Here is a 13,581-nt window from a genome sequence, read left to right on the forward strand (position 1 = left end):
CTGCTTTTTTGAGCTAAAAAGCTAGAATTTGTTCCCATATTTCTAAGAAAAGGTGTTTCTTATTGTGAACAAGCACAGCAATGAGAACAGAAAAACCTTTAGGGAAAACTACCACTCATTTCAATATCACAAACAAAACATAAGCATAGGGAAAGTGACAAATTTTGCATTCTCTCAATAACAGATTCTCTTTCTGTTAACATTGGAAGTTAGAATAGAGAAACTTCAATCACTGTGGCAAGCAGCCAGCTCATGAATAGGCTTGCTAACATCAACAAGACTATTCGTATGAACAAATGCTCAAAATGACTATGAGACTTCTTGTATATCCTTTGTAATGTTAAAATCAGCAGGATTACTGTGATTTCTAAGTGCTCTCCCACATGGACTAAGAGCTGAAGTCAAGAAGCTCATGTGAGAAACTATGTAAGAGCTGCAGTTAAAGACTGAACTGGACCTTTGTTTTCAGTTTAAAAAAAAAATATAGCACATTCTAACAAAAGAACGACTGGACTAGCAAATACCAGGCTTTAACTATAACCCAGTGCCTGAAGTTAGATTCTGACGTGTCTTCATCAAGAAAAGTACTACTGTTACTGTGTGAACAGTTATTGGTTATGTATGCAACTTTGCTTGAAGACCACGAGATTTCAAACTACATTCAAAAAGTATAGAACCGGGATGGTAATACATAAAGGATCTGTGAGAAAGGAAGCACTAGAACTAGCAGCAAGGTGGGGTTGCCTGCATGATCAGCCCTTCATTTGAATGCAAATGTAATTTTGGGGCAGGCAGTTATCTGTGACATCAGGCAGGACCTTAGTAAACTGTTACCACCAGCACCTGGTAAAACCATTGTTAATCATGTGTAGTAAAGGGACATCAGGGCTAGCATGAGTCATTTATAGAGCCAGTCAGGGCTAGAAAAGAGAGAGAAAGAAAGAGGAGGGGAAGAGAGATCAAACAAACACTGTGAGGAGCAGGATGTCCCAGCAAGACAAAGCCAGGCTGTGAGCATCATGTATGTGAGTTATCTTTTGGATAAAGAAACCAGCATGTATCCAGGATCTGCAAGGTGCAGCAGCAACAATCTGCCAGTGCAAAACTTTGTGTCTACTCCACCCTATTCAGATTACATGGGATATCATCATGTGCCAACCCTGGACACCCATGGACAGCCTGCGGGAACCTGGGGATCTCACTATGGCCCACAGAGGGAGGACTGGAATGCTTACGGCCCAGGACCTTCCAGCACGGTTGCTGCTGCACAGATCAATGGCTCGTCTCCTGGACAGGTCTCCTACAGTTCTGCTGATTACAGCTCCCTCCATCCTGCTGGATCTGGGGGGTTACCTCCTGTAGATACAATTAATACACAGCAAATCTCTCCCAACAGCCAAAGGCACAGCTCTTATGAATGGATGAGGAAAACAGTGCAATCCACTTCTACAGGTATGAGGGCACTGAGGTTTTATGCTGAGAAGAGTTTTCACTTTTTTTTCAATTGTTGGGGAGTTTTTTGCCAGGTTCCCTGTTTAGAGGGAACTGTACAATTTAACAAAGAAAGATCCTATTTACTCTGAAAGATTCTCTTGCTAGCAGTGAAATATTGGTTCGATTATTGGATGCTGGTTTTGATCAGCTGATTATTTCTTATATTTCTTTCTTGACCTTTAATGCTGAGGCAAATGAAAAGCAATGTCCTTTGACAGTGAAGTATTTTCACTTCAGATATGTTAAAAAAATTTGTGGTATCAAATAATTGCTTTTAATAGGAGTCCTTTAGAATGGAATGAAGCAGCAGGTCTGCAGAAAGAAATCATGATGCAAGTATTGTATTTCACCACCTCCTATACTTTGCTTATTTTCCTCAAGTTTTAGAGTACGTATGAAAAATTCAAGTAAATTATATACAGTAGGGGGGCTGGAAATAAGGCTTTGTATTTGAAACAATCTCTCTAAACCTCAGAACACTGAAATGAAATGAGATCTGCAAGATCAAACAAAAAGTCAATGCTTTAAAAACAGGAATGATAAGGAAAGGCTTGTTCCACTTTGTAGTAGCAGCTCTCAGAATATGCAGGAATACAAAGATCCATGGTAACACAATCAGTTAATACAGCGACAGATCAGTCTCTGATGCATAGCAGTTGATGAGCATAAAACATTCTTCAATCATATTTAACCAGTAAAAATAAGTCATGAAGCATGAGGAAAAGGTTCTGTTTGATTGTGATGAGGAACAACAGAAAAAAATATAAATATTGAGCATCCCTAAAACAAAAACCTTGTATGAATAGAAAAAAAAAAAAATGAAACAAGAAAGGGGAGAAGGAAAAGAAAAAGAAGAAAAACTGCCTGAAAAAAACAGAGGCACAATCTGCTATATAAAAGTATTTGATCCTCTGAGGTGCTAGGCAGCTTTGACATGCACAGAGATCAGTAGAAATTAAGGATGCTCAATACCTCCCCTAAAGAGATGCTCACAGTATTTCAGTGTTACATCCCAGGAAGGTTCCTTTCCTTTCAGCCCTTTCTCCTGCCCCAGCTCTGTTCCACACATGCCTGTAAATAATATTTTTCAAAGCAAGTACCGAATCAATCTCTGATGGGAAAGCAATTACTTAAAACATACTTCAGAAAAATGAAAGCAACTATATAGAAAAATTGCCTTTATTAAAATAATTCATCTAATCACATCGACAGATCCGAGTCATCCTCATTCCGCTGAACACAACTTTACTTCATAGAGAGTCCACAGAAGTCAATAGGACAATCAGAGTAGGTTGTTACTCTGGGTGAATAAGAATTTTGGCAAATAAAAAAAAAAAAAAAAAAGAGTAGTTGGGTTTTTAAAAACTGTATTTGTTCTTCACTGAATACTACCAAAGAAAAAAAAAAGAGGGCCAGTCTTGCAAAAACTTACAGCTTACTTTTGAGTAGTCCTTACAAGGGCAATGAAATTGCTCACAAACTATATGATTTACAGATGGCAGCATATGTGCTCAAAAAACCAGTACTTCTCATCTCTTCTTTACCTACCTGCCTCTTGCTCTTCTGGATTTAAATTGCAGCCTCTCTAAGAGAAAGACCTGATTTAATCTGTCTGTGCTGTCCCTTTTATAGTGGGGACACTGTGAGAGAGAGAGGGATATAATAGACAATAACATTCTAACTGCCAGCTTAAGGAGCATGGTTAGGGCTTTCTAACCTTCCAAATTTCAAGCCTGCAAGGGTCAGATCATTCACAGGAGGTGTTGGGAGTCTCCCCATTCTGGGATGGTCCAACAAGATATTGAGCATCTTCATTTCAAGAAGAATTGAAGAAATCAGCATGACATAGGAGCATATCCTCCCAAATGCCCATGGGCCAGCATAAGGCCCTTTGAAGTTAGTGGGAGACTATCCATTCATTTAATAGGTACTGGGTCGTGCTTTAGAGAAAAATCCAGACGAGTAATTCTCCTGCTGCTTCTTTCCCTCTTATTCTTTTGCTAGGCCAGGAATGCTCAATGCCAATAGATCTGATTCACTGGAGTTGGTTCCGTTTTCTTCATTCACTCCTTTTCCTCTGTTTAAAAGTATGGGCAGCTTCGGTTTTCCCCATTTTCCAAAACATAAAATAATTTTTAAAAATTCACCCTAGCAGCTATGTCGTATAATCTAGCAATGCACTTAAGTGAGTTTGGTTCCGAGCATGCAAGTGTTGCAAGTGACTTCAAATGCATGACGAGGCTAACTGCAAGCACCAATGCTGCTTGCTGGATCATGATCAAAATCCTCAGCATTTTCTTAGATGGAATTCATTGCTTTTTATATCCTTAAAGCTGTATGCATACATTGAGCATTACCCATCTATCTCTGCAAAACCTTTAGGAACTTCAGTAGAGATTTTGTATAGGCAAGAGTGAAGGAATCACACCTATTATCTATTAGCTTTCCTTATTCCCTGTGAAATAGATATGAGCTGCCATTCTTATAGATGGAAAAACTGAGGCTCAGGCTTACCTGAATTAATCAGAACGGAAATTAATTAGACAAATTCATTTTATTATTTGTTCATTACTTGTTGCAAAATACTAGTTATCAATAATAATATTATTTCACTATGGAAACAATAATTATTAAGGGAAGTGATTTTTGCAAGATGTTCTTGAAAGTGTGCAAGAAATGTCCCTGTAATCTTAACCCTTTAAGATGAGGCGAAATTCTTTCTAAAGGTTTACTTACATTGAGCAGTCTGACTTGTAACAGCTACAGAAACAAGGCCCAGAATCAATGACATTTCCATCTCCAGAGATTTCATGGTTAGCTTCTCTTATTGGTGATTTGTGGCCCCATGACAGATGACAAACAAAACACTTTATTGAAATTTCTACCACTGCCTCATGCCCTACAGGTCTTTTGATACTCTGTTATCTACACAACTAACCTGGAACAACAGAAGAAATTATTTCAAGTCTTACTCTGTAACTTTAAAAACAACATCCAACATCCACCATGTTTTCAACTGGTGTTAAGTGAAGTTTATGAGGTTATGCTACTTGAAAGCACTGGAAGATCTCAGTATTTAATGCGAACCTATCATCCTGGTCTAGTGTTACTGGAATGCATTTCCCGCAGAAAAGACCTAATAAGGCTTTTCATTCATCATTCTCTCTCTGGTTGAAGGATGTCTGAATGTCTCTCCCTGCAGCTTTGGAACTGGAGGGACTGGGACTTGATCCTAAATGCAGCGCGTGGAGGATCCAATGTCTAGTCATTGCATTCTTGAAGATGTTCAGGATACAGGAGAAAGCAAATGTGTTTTGACTCAGAACCTTGAAGGAGGAAACACTGACTACTTAGTATTTTCAACCAAGAACACTGATTAAAAAAGACCCTTCTGTAACCCTTAAACTGCTCCTGTTCCCTCTCCTAAACCACCATTTCGAAAGGGCGAGCAAAGTCAAGGCAACTAGCAATTGTAACAGAGGCTAGAACAAAGCCGCAACAACTAGAGATTTGAGGTGGCAATTCCACACACACAAAGCATAATTACAGGCAAATTCTTTGATGGAAAGTAGAATAAAACCACCTTAGAACAAGTTACAAATCTCCTCCTATTGATTTCAATATTTTTATGGAGGTATGCAATCACTCACACAGGAGTAGACTTTACTTTTTGCCTTTGTGAGAAAACGACATACATCTGTGGTAAAACTGTGCCCAAAACAATGAGTTTGAAGAGTTAACTACCACACAGTTCCAGCAGCAATGAGAATTTGCTCACAAAGCTGAAAGTACATCTTAAGATCTGCACTTATGTTACCATAAAACAGGGAGGGAACAAGTTTTGAAACAGAGGTAAACTAATTATGAGCAGAGACTTTTCCCGTAGATGACAACTCTCCTATCGTTCTTGTTCAATAAGAATTTACTCTGAAGACATAAAGACAGTTTTTCTGATGATGATGATGACAGGTGCTGACAGCATCATTACCAAATGCACTGTAAACATATAGAATCTAGTTTTTGAAGGAAGAAGTTATATTCCCTCAAATCTAAGGAAGAGAAACAAGCCTCTTAAGAAGCCATTCCTGCAAAATGCTGAATGCCTAAATAACAGACAACACTTGGAAAAAAAATCAGTTAATCACTTGCTGTTTAGTCTACACAGTCATTGGCAATGGGATTTCCCCTGATCTTGCCACTTAGAAATCCACCTACATTTCCTGCAGGTTGGGTCCTTCTGCCAAACAAAATCCATACAAGGCAGTCTGTCCAATCATTGTTTAAAGGTGATAAAAATTAGTCTGCTTTGGATTCAATTATTTCTGTACGATGAAGATGAATAGAAAAGTTTACACTAGCAAAGTGAAGGACAGAATTTGGCCAATAAGTCAAATACAGAATAGCAGAACAAATCCAAATTTGAAAACATTAGCATTTTAAGTAGAAGTCAACAGAACAGAAGGGAAAATTCTTCAAGTCCGTTGAAAGGTTCCAATTCTATGATCCTATTGTGTTCTTTTCAGCATGAGCCATCTGAACACGTATAACAAGAACAAATGATCAAGACCCAGCAGAAAATACAAACACAGAATTTCACCATGTTTCACAAACCCTTATGCATCCAACTTTGCAATAATGAGTGGTCCCACTCATCGCACTAAGACTTCTGGCAGGAATATTTATACTCACATTATACACATTGGATCCATGTAACGTTTTCTAATACAATGGCAGTGTGGGTTTTTTTTTTTTTTTTAATTAACTTTACAGAACATCATGTGCAGCACAACGTCCATCTTCAGAACTTATTTAAAATTACTTTTGTTTCATAGCTTCAATTAAGTCAGTGAAATTACACTAGGGAGAATTTGCCCCTTTCTTTTCCTACGCTTTTAAAGTGCATAAACATTTAGAGATAGTCCCAAAACAAAACTCTGGGGCCTGATCTCTGACAGTCCATATCTTTATAAACTCAAAAACTAACATTAATCTCTCTCTTAATACTGAGCTAACATAAAGATGCAGATTTGAACTGAGCACATCTGCAGGCCACAAAGCTGTTTCACATTTCGAGCTGACTTAAGCTAACTTCCAATCATCGAGTACGGACATTAACTCCCTCTGAAACAATGTTTAACTCTGGAATCCAGGTTACGATGCTTTGTAAGTAATCCGACAGTAATCCAACATTATTCTGTACTATGATATCTTCTGTCGAAATGAGGTAGCTTCTGGATTTTATGAATTATGCCAATTTCAGTAGACGAAGAGTATTCCTGAAAAGTTAGGAGAGGAGGCACTGAAAAAGGGGCCAGGGCTAGTTCTAATGCTAATTTATTTTGCTTTGTAAACTAGTTGTGAGGTCTGATGGTGAGGTTTTTTTTTCCTTTCCTGAGCTACATTGTCTGAGGTTTTGAGGCCTATCTGTCATATTGAGGCAACAGACCCTTTCAACACTTCTCTTCCCTTTGATATGCAGTCTTGTCTCTTCCTTCTCCCTCCTTTCTTCAGGAGTTATATTGCCGGAAAGGGTGATGATTTTCACAGCAAATAAAGAGGCCTTCTCCTAGCTTTATTGTCTTCAGAAGAAATACTCTGTGAATTTTATGACCAATGGGAAAGCTGTTCCCTTCCCCCAACTCAAAACTTGGCTAGTCACAAAAATTGCTAGAGTGGGTGTGATAGAACAGGATTGTTAAACTATAGCTCATGAAAAGTTTTCTAAGTCTGAAATGTCTTATTTCTTGTTGCTCCAAAGGCACTCTTCAATAGTCACTATTTGCAAAATAGGTTTTTGACAAAACTCGCTGTTCTTAAATAGCTCATTAAAACCAGGAAATCCACTCCCCCAACACAAAGGCAGTCATACTGCAAAGGTAGTTACTTCAAAGCTCTTTTGTTTCATTTTTTCTTCCACCCAGCTACTAATAACCTCTTCAACCACTTGCAATTCTGTAGTATACTGTCTGCGACAGAACACATTTCCAATAAAACTGTCACTATATTGCTTATTAAAATGATAATCTGTCACTAACAAAAGATTAATTAAGATTATAGAAAGTTAAATGTCGGTAATTTCACTCAGCTAAGTGAGTAAAATATGCAGAGTTTGACTAAAGAATTGGATTAAAATATTAACTTTTATCATTGCATCAAATTCTGCTATTATCTCCTAAAGAAGTCTGAGAAGTGAAGAACATCCTTCTGCTGTCTCTGGGGTGAATCCATTAGTCCCACCTCAAATTTTACTCAGGTAATACTTCTCCTTGAAAAACAATGCATCACTGTAAATAAAACCAGTAGAATGTCTGCAAGAATTCACTCAGGATGCAGTAGAGTGGATCTATTCCATCTAACAGATGGAATTTAGAGGCTAAAGTCCCAAACTGCTTAGCAATAGGTTTTGTTGCTGCTGTTTGTTAACTTTGGCAAATAAAAGAAAAGTGTACTTTGCCTTTGAAAGGAAATGCCATATGCAGACTAATTCCAACCCAGCATCCAACAAAGGCATTAGGAAGACTCTCACTGACATCAATGAGAATCTGGGTAAAGGCCTAACAGACTAAAACATGACTCTGCCAGAACTAAAAGCATCCTCTCAGAAGACCCTGGCAGATCTCAGCTCCCATTGTCTGTTAATCTCTCACAGAGGGTATTACTCTACACAAAAAATCAAATTATAAAAGGCAAGATTTATGTGTTTATAGATTGTTGTTGACTTTGGGGAAGGAAATGTTCTCCTTTTACTTTTCTACTTTTTAAATTATTCTCTTAACTTAAAGACAGAAGTTAGATGTGAAAGCTCCCAATCTTCCTGCAAAAAGAAACCAGATATTATCATTCTTACTAAAAATAAACGGAAAGCTACTCATATGAAAATAAAAGATTTTATGGGTGAAAGTTCTGTTTTCCACATACATTTAATTTCTCTTGAGTTTAAAAAGCAAAAAACCCAACCCTCTCCTACTCAGATAATAAGGGTTTAAGCACTTAAAACCAGAAACAGAAAGGTTTATCTTGAAGTTTACCACCTTGTTTTGGCAATAGAAGAACACTGGATATTTGTCTATGGCTTCTGAATGAGAATAGAGTTCAAGATAAGATCACCTTGTTGCTCTTTTGTGTACTCCATCTTAACAACACAAAGGAGACTAAGGAAACATTTTAAACATTTTGTCCCACAGAATGACCCCAAATTCTCATTTAAAGAGGAAAAAAAAACCTAACCAAACCACGGGCTAGAGAGATCAAAAGTTAAAAAATATCAAGTGAGGCATTAAAGCACCACAGGTGACCATATGTTAAACAAACAATTTACACTTTGAATGAATGAAAACAAATGTCCTAGTATTTATGTGGACTGAACTGAATAACTGCTGTTCTTTAGAGACTCTAAAATTCTTACCATAATGTTGTAAAATTAACAGCACTTTTCACTTGATTATCAGTGTAAACATAATTGGCTAATTCTGCTTTCACTACAGTTTCACAATGACAAAAATGCTACTGAAATGAGAATGTCCTATATGTCTACCCCAGCCAAGCACAGCACAGCAGAACCTTCACAGGGAAGTTACAGATTTGAGTCAAGGTGGTTTTGGCTGCATGGATTGAGCAGAAACCCCAGCGTAAGGAACAAACAAAAACATGCACAAACCTATTTTCCCTATTGAAATATCCCAAGTAAACAGGCTGATAGCCTCAAGACAGTTGGAAAATGCCCATAGCATTGTAAACTCACTATTAATGCATAGTGCTTTCCCAGGGTTGAACACCATGGAGCATGGAAGCTGAAGGATCAAATTCTGATGTAGACCTTGTTCTACAAGCCTGGGAAGAGTCCTAGAGAAACCCTCCCACATAGGGCGAACAAGTTATTAGCCACAACCAGAGGTGTAACAATGTTTGTTTACAGCATTCACTTCCAGTGCTAAACAACTCTGTATCTGGGATCTATACAAACAGTACAAAAAGCATCAGAGCCTGAAGAACCGTCTAATGCAAACAATACCTTGGTGAGCCAAAAACTCTTACAAGTAGCAAAGTACTGACTTTCAAATGCTGGAAGAGAAAAAAGTGATATGGCTTTCAAGCCATTACCATACAGCGTACACAGCAAGTGGAAGGCAATGTTAACTTTAAGTATGTTCAGCTATTAAAATAACGAGACATTACGTCTCCCTCCACAGATGGGGAAAAAAATATTAACCTGTGAAACTAAATCATGAATTAAGGGATAAAGATCTTCAAGATTCTGCTATAGTTCTGTACCCTGAATTCTGATCTTTGGGTGCTACTTAAACTTCAAAAGCAAGGCGAGTTGGAAGGAGGGGCTGGGGAGAAATCAGGTCTTTGATACCACTGATACATGAAACCTCCAGCTATTCTCTCCTGCAGGGGGGAATCTAGTTGCTATGGGGCAGTGTGCCATGGAGACCTACTCGTAGACTGAAATTTTACCAACTCAATGCCTGAAAATGTTTTTCAGTCCTCTCCATTCAAAATTAACTGCTCTTATTAGGAGTGCAATTATAAGTTTGAGGAACCTGTTTTTTGAAGAGTTAGGCATCCACACAATCTTTTCAGAAAAAGATCTGTAAGCAAACATGACCTGTTGTATGAAGCTACGCTACATCTGCAGTAATAGCAGACTGTTACAGGTAGCAAGCCACAATATGCCTCGAGTTTTATGCATCATCTGAGAGCATCTGAATCTAAGGGGGCTGTTCTACAGTAGTGACCACTAAGGACACAAAGATTCACAACCTACAGTACCACAGTGGAAGACAATGCAAAAAAATACCAACTAAAAAGTGATCTCCTGTCCCAGACAATTTACAGTCTAAATAGATACATCTGAAGAAATGTCCATATAAACATAGACAGACAAGGAAGCACAAAAAAATGCTAAGACTGTGGTTAGCACGCATGGTAATGCTGGTCAACACAACAATGATCCAATCTTTCAAAAATGTAGCAAGACGTTAGGCTAGGGCTCAGGGGCCTTGGTTTTAAGCAGGTGTTGATCTGTGATATATTGATTGCCTAATATGAACATTAACAACAGAGGAAAGGTGGGTGAGAAAGGAAGCATTCTCAGTTCTCTTTCACTACCGCCAACACATTCTCAGAAATTATCCTGTATGGAATCCATAAAATTTCAGCTACTTGCATCTGTGTTCACTGGCTCGTGTCATTTGCCATTACGTTTTAACGACGCAGATACTGCCGAGCCATGTCTGCTTCAGTCAGCTGTACCCACAGCTGAAAGAATGCAACAGTGCTGCTTGCAAAAGGACAGATGCTGCAGTTCTAGCATTGTTCAACATGCTTTGTTAAGTATTATAGCTTTCTTTTTCTCTTTTTTATTAACTGTCATCTGAAAATCTATGTCACTATTCCCTATGCTATTATGAAGTCGTGCATAGAGTGTGCCAGACTTGAAGGAAAAACACAGCCTCCAAGTTGCAGTAACAATCACAATATTGTATTAATTTTTCTAGCAACAGGAAGTAAGGAACTTTGGAAGCCCTCAGTATTTTCTACGCAGTAAAATATCCCTCACAATTTCCCTCTGAAACAGGCAGCAGTGTATCAAGTTTTAGGGACAGAGAAACAGAGCAAGTCAACACCAGGCAGGAAGCCTGCATCAGAGTTGGGAACAGAACCCAGGTTTCCTGGCTCCTTGTTCTTAACAAGAACGCCTTCCCTTTCCCAAATGATAACACAAGGGTGATAAAGAATATGAGGACCAGTTTATCATCTATTTATTAAGGAGCAAACCCAAAATCTGATGGTATGAACCTCTTGCGTTGTAAATCAAGACCAAATCCACTGCAGTCAAGGGAGTTACTCTGGGTAAGTCCATAGAGAATTAGACCTAAAATACCCACAAACATATTTTCAAATGTAAAGCCAGATATTTTGTGTTACTAAAGTTAAAACATTCTAGCTTGAAGCAATGTGTTCTTCTTTCAAAACAGGTAAAACAAGAACAAGAGAGAAGTACCGAGTGGTTTACACAGATCATCAGAGATTAGAATTAGAGAAGGAATTTCATTACAACAGATACATTACAATCAGGAGGAAGTCTGAACTTGCTGCAAACCTAAGACTTTCCGAGAGACAGGTAGAGTATGGATCACCCATTCAGGATTTCCTTTGAATTTATTATTGCTGATGAGGACATAACCGTACTGGTTAAGAACACAAACATGTTAATGCCTCTAATAACCAAACAATGCGACTGGGTTCCCTTTGCAGTGTAGGAACTCAAACTATCCAGCCGAATGGCCTGACAGCCCTGTTTGCACTCATTTCTAAATATCCCATCAGCACTACTTCAGCTCTCATAATAAGAGCTCTGCAACAACACAAAAAAAGCAAACACCAGTCTTACATACAGTCCTGTTGTGAGAAACAAGAGTTTAAAAATATCAACAAAATCCTGCCCGGATTTCTCTCTGTTTTACTGGGGTAGTGGTAGCAGGGAGAAATTTTTGCTGAAATTTCTAAAGCCGAAGTCCTGGTTCTGCTGAAGTCAATGGGAATTCTATAACCAATTTCAACAAGATCAGTCTTAGCAGAGAATGGAAGTGATGAGCTCCAGTATGTTCAGGACACTTGAAGGTATTTGTTCCTTTGGCTGCCTTTTACCTTTTGTTAAAGATTTCCTACATACTTGCTAATCCTTTCTCCTGCCCCTATTTCCTCCCACCCCCTCCAAATTCCACTTCTATTCCCACAACATTCATCAAAACACAATCCTTTCTGGCTAAAAGACATACACAATTTGCTCTGGAACCACTCTCTGCCGCATTCTTCAATGATGCGATTGCAACGCCTGTGCCACCCCCTACACCAAAGCAAAGCAGGTACATGGCCTCTGGCTCTCAAGCACTTCAGCTGGCTCATGCAAACAACCGAGATAAGATGCCAGGCTAGATCTCTCACAAAGACACTCACAACATGGGCTGAGCATATGTTCGGTCCCATTTTACTTGGGAGTTTCTTGATGCAGTACACTGAAGTAAGCAGCAAAACAGAAAATTAAAATCTTTACTGAAGGATCTCCCCAAATAGATTTCAGGACACAATATGCTCATTTGCTGCCTTTTCTATTTGCAAACCATCACAGCACTGTTTTCTCAGTCAGTTATTATTCATATTCATTGAAGATTATGCCTAATTCACCATTGGTTTATGGGCTCTACTGAGCAGGGATGGTCCAAAATCCACCTAGTTGTAGCACTGCTCATCCAACTTGAACTTGTCTTACACAGCACACACTGAAAGAGCTTACAGAAATGGAGAAGAAAATACCCGTTTTGCAAATATGTCTCAATCTGCTGCTGAATGCGAGTAATTAATTATTGAAAATTAAAATTATTTCAACCAGGTATAGAAAAATACACTATGTGTCTTTTTGCTGGCTGTTAAAACCTTAATAACTTGACTTCATTATGCTTATTTAAGAATTATGACCCTGCTTCTGTAAATGACCAACAATATTTACTTGAAGCTTCCTAGTTCAGTGATAATTCCTGATAAACGTTTTTGTTAGTATATTTGAAGTGGTGACACAAAAAAGACTTGATACATTTCTTTGACATATATTGGGGAAACATGGCAACAGTTTTTGCAATATTTGCTCTTCTTCATTATCAATATATGTCATGAAGGAAATTAATTCCAGTGCATAAAGCCTACATCTCTGAAGTCACTTTTGAAAATGTAAGATTAGGAAAGAAATACCTGATCTGTGCTCCCACTGCTACCCTTTCATACAAATTAAACAACCCCATCATATGTATATGACTGAACACACTGTCCTATCCCAAGTTCCACTGCACTCAGCCTAAAGCCAGAAATTATTTTCTGGAAAAGCTTTTTTCCTGGCTATGCCAAAATCCCATCCAGGACACTGGAAGGAATATCTCAAGACAAAAGGACAAAGAACAATTGTTTAAACATGGCAGGAAAGATGTAATATCTAGTGAAGAAAAAAAAAGGCAAAACAAAGCATTGCTAATATAGGAAGGATACAGAAATAAAGGAGATGACAGGGACAAGAAAGAAGAGAGAAGA

The 13,581-nt window shown here is 38.3% G+C and overlaps 1 protein-coding gene across 1 annotated transcript in view; it reads left to right on the forward strand.

Annotated features, from left to right (window-relative positions):
- Positions 1 to 871: 871 nt before the first annotated feature.
- The window catches only part of LOC104080892 (homeobox protein CDX-1-like), a 14,982-nt gene continuing 2,272 nt past the window's right edge, over positions 872 to 13,581 (forward strand). Inside the window, exons 1-2 of the mRNA XM_009583430.1 lie at positions 872 to 1,452; positions 11,478 to 11,623. Coding sequence (XP_009581725.1) covers positions 1,020 to 1,452; positions 11,478 to 11,623 — 579 coding nt within the window. The 5' untranslated portion in view covers positions 872 to 1,019. The remainder of the gene's footprint in view (positions 1,453 to 11,477; positions 11,624 to 13,581) is intronic.

This window comes from Fulmarus glacialis, unplaced genomic scaffold, assembly GCF_000690835.1.
Source record: "Fulmarus glacialis isolate BGI_N327 unplaced genomic scaffold, ASM69083v1 scaffold35818, whole genome shotgun sequence".
In the NCBI taxonomy this organism is placed as follows: Eukaryota; Metazoa; Chordata; class Aves; order Procellariiformes; family Procellariidae; genus Fulmarus; species Fulmarus glacialis.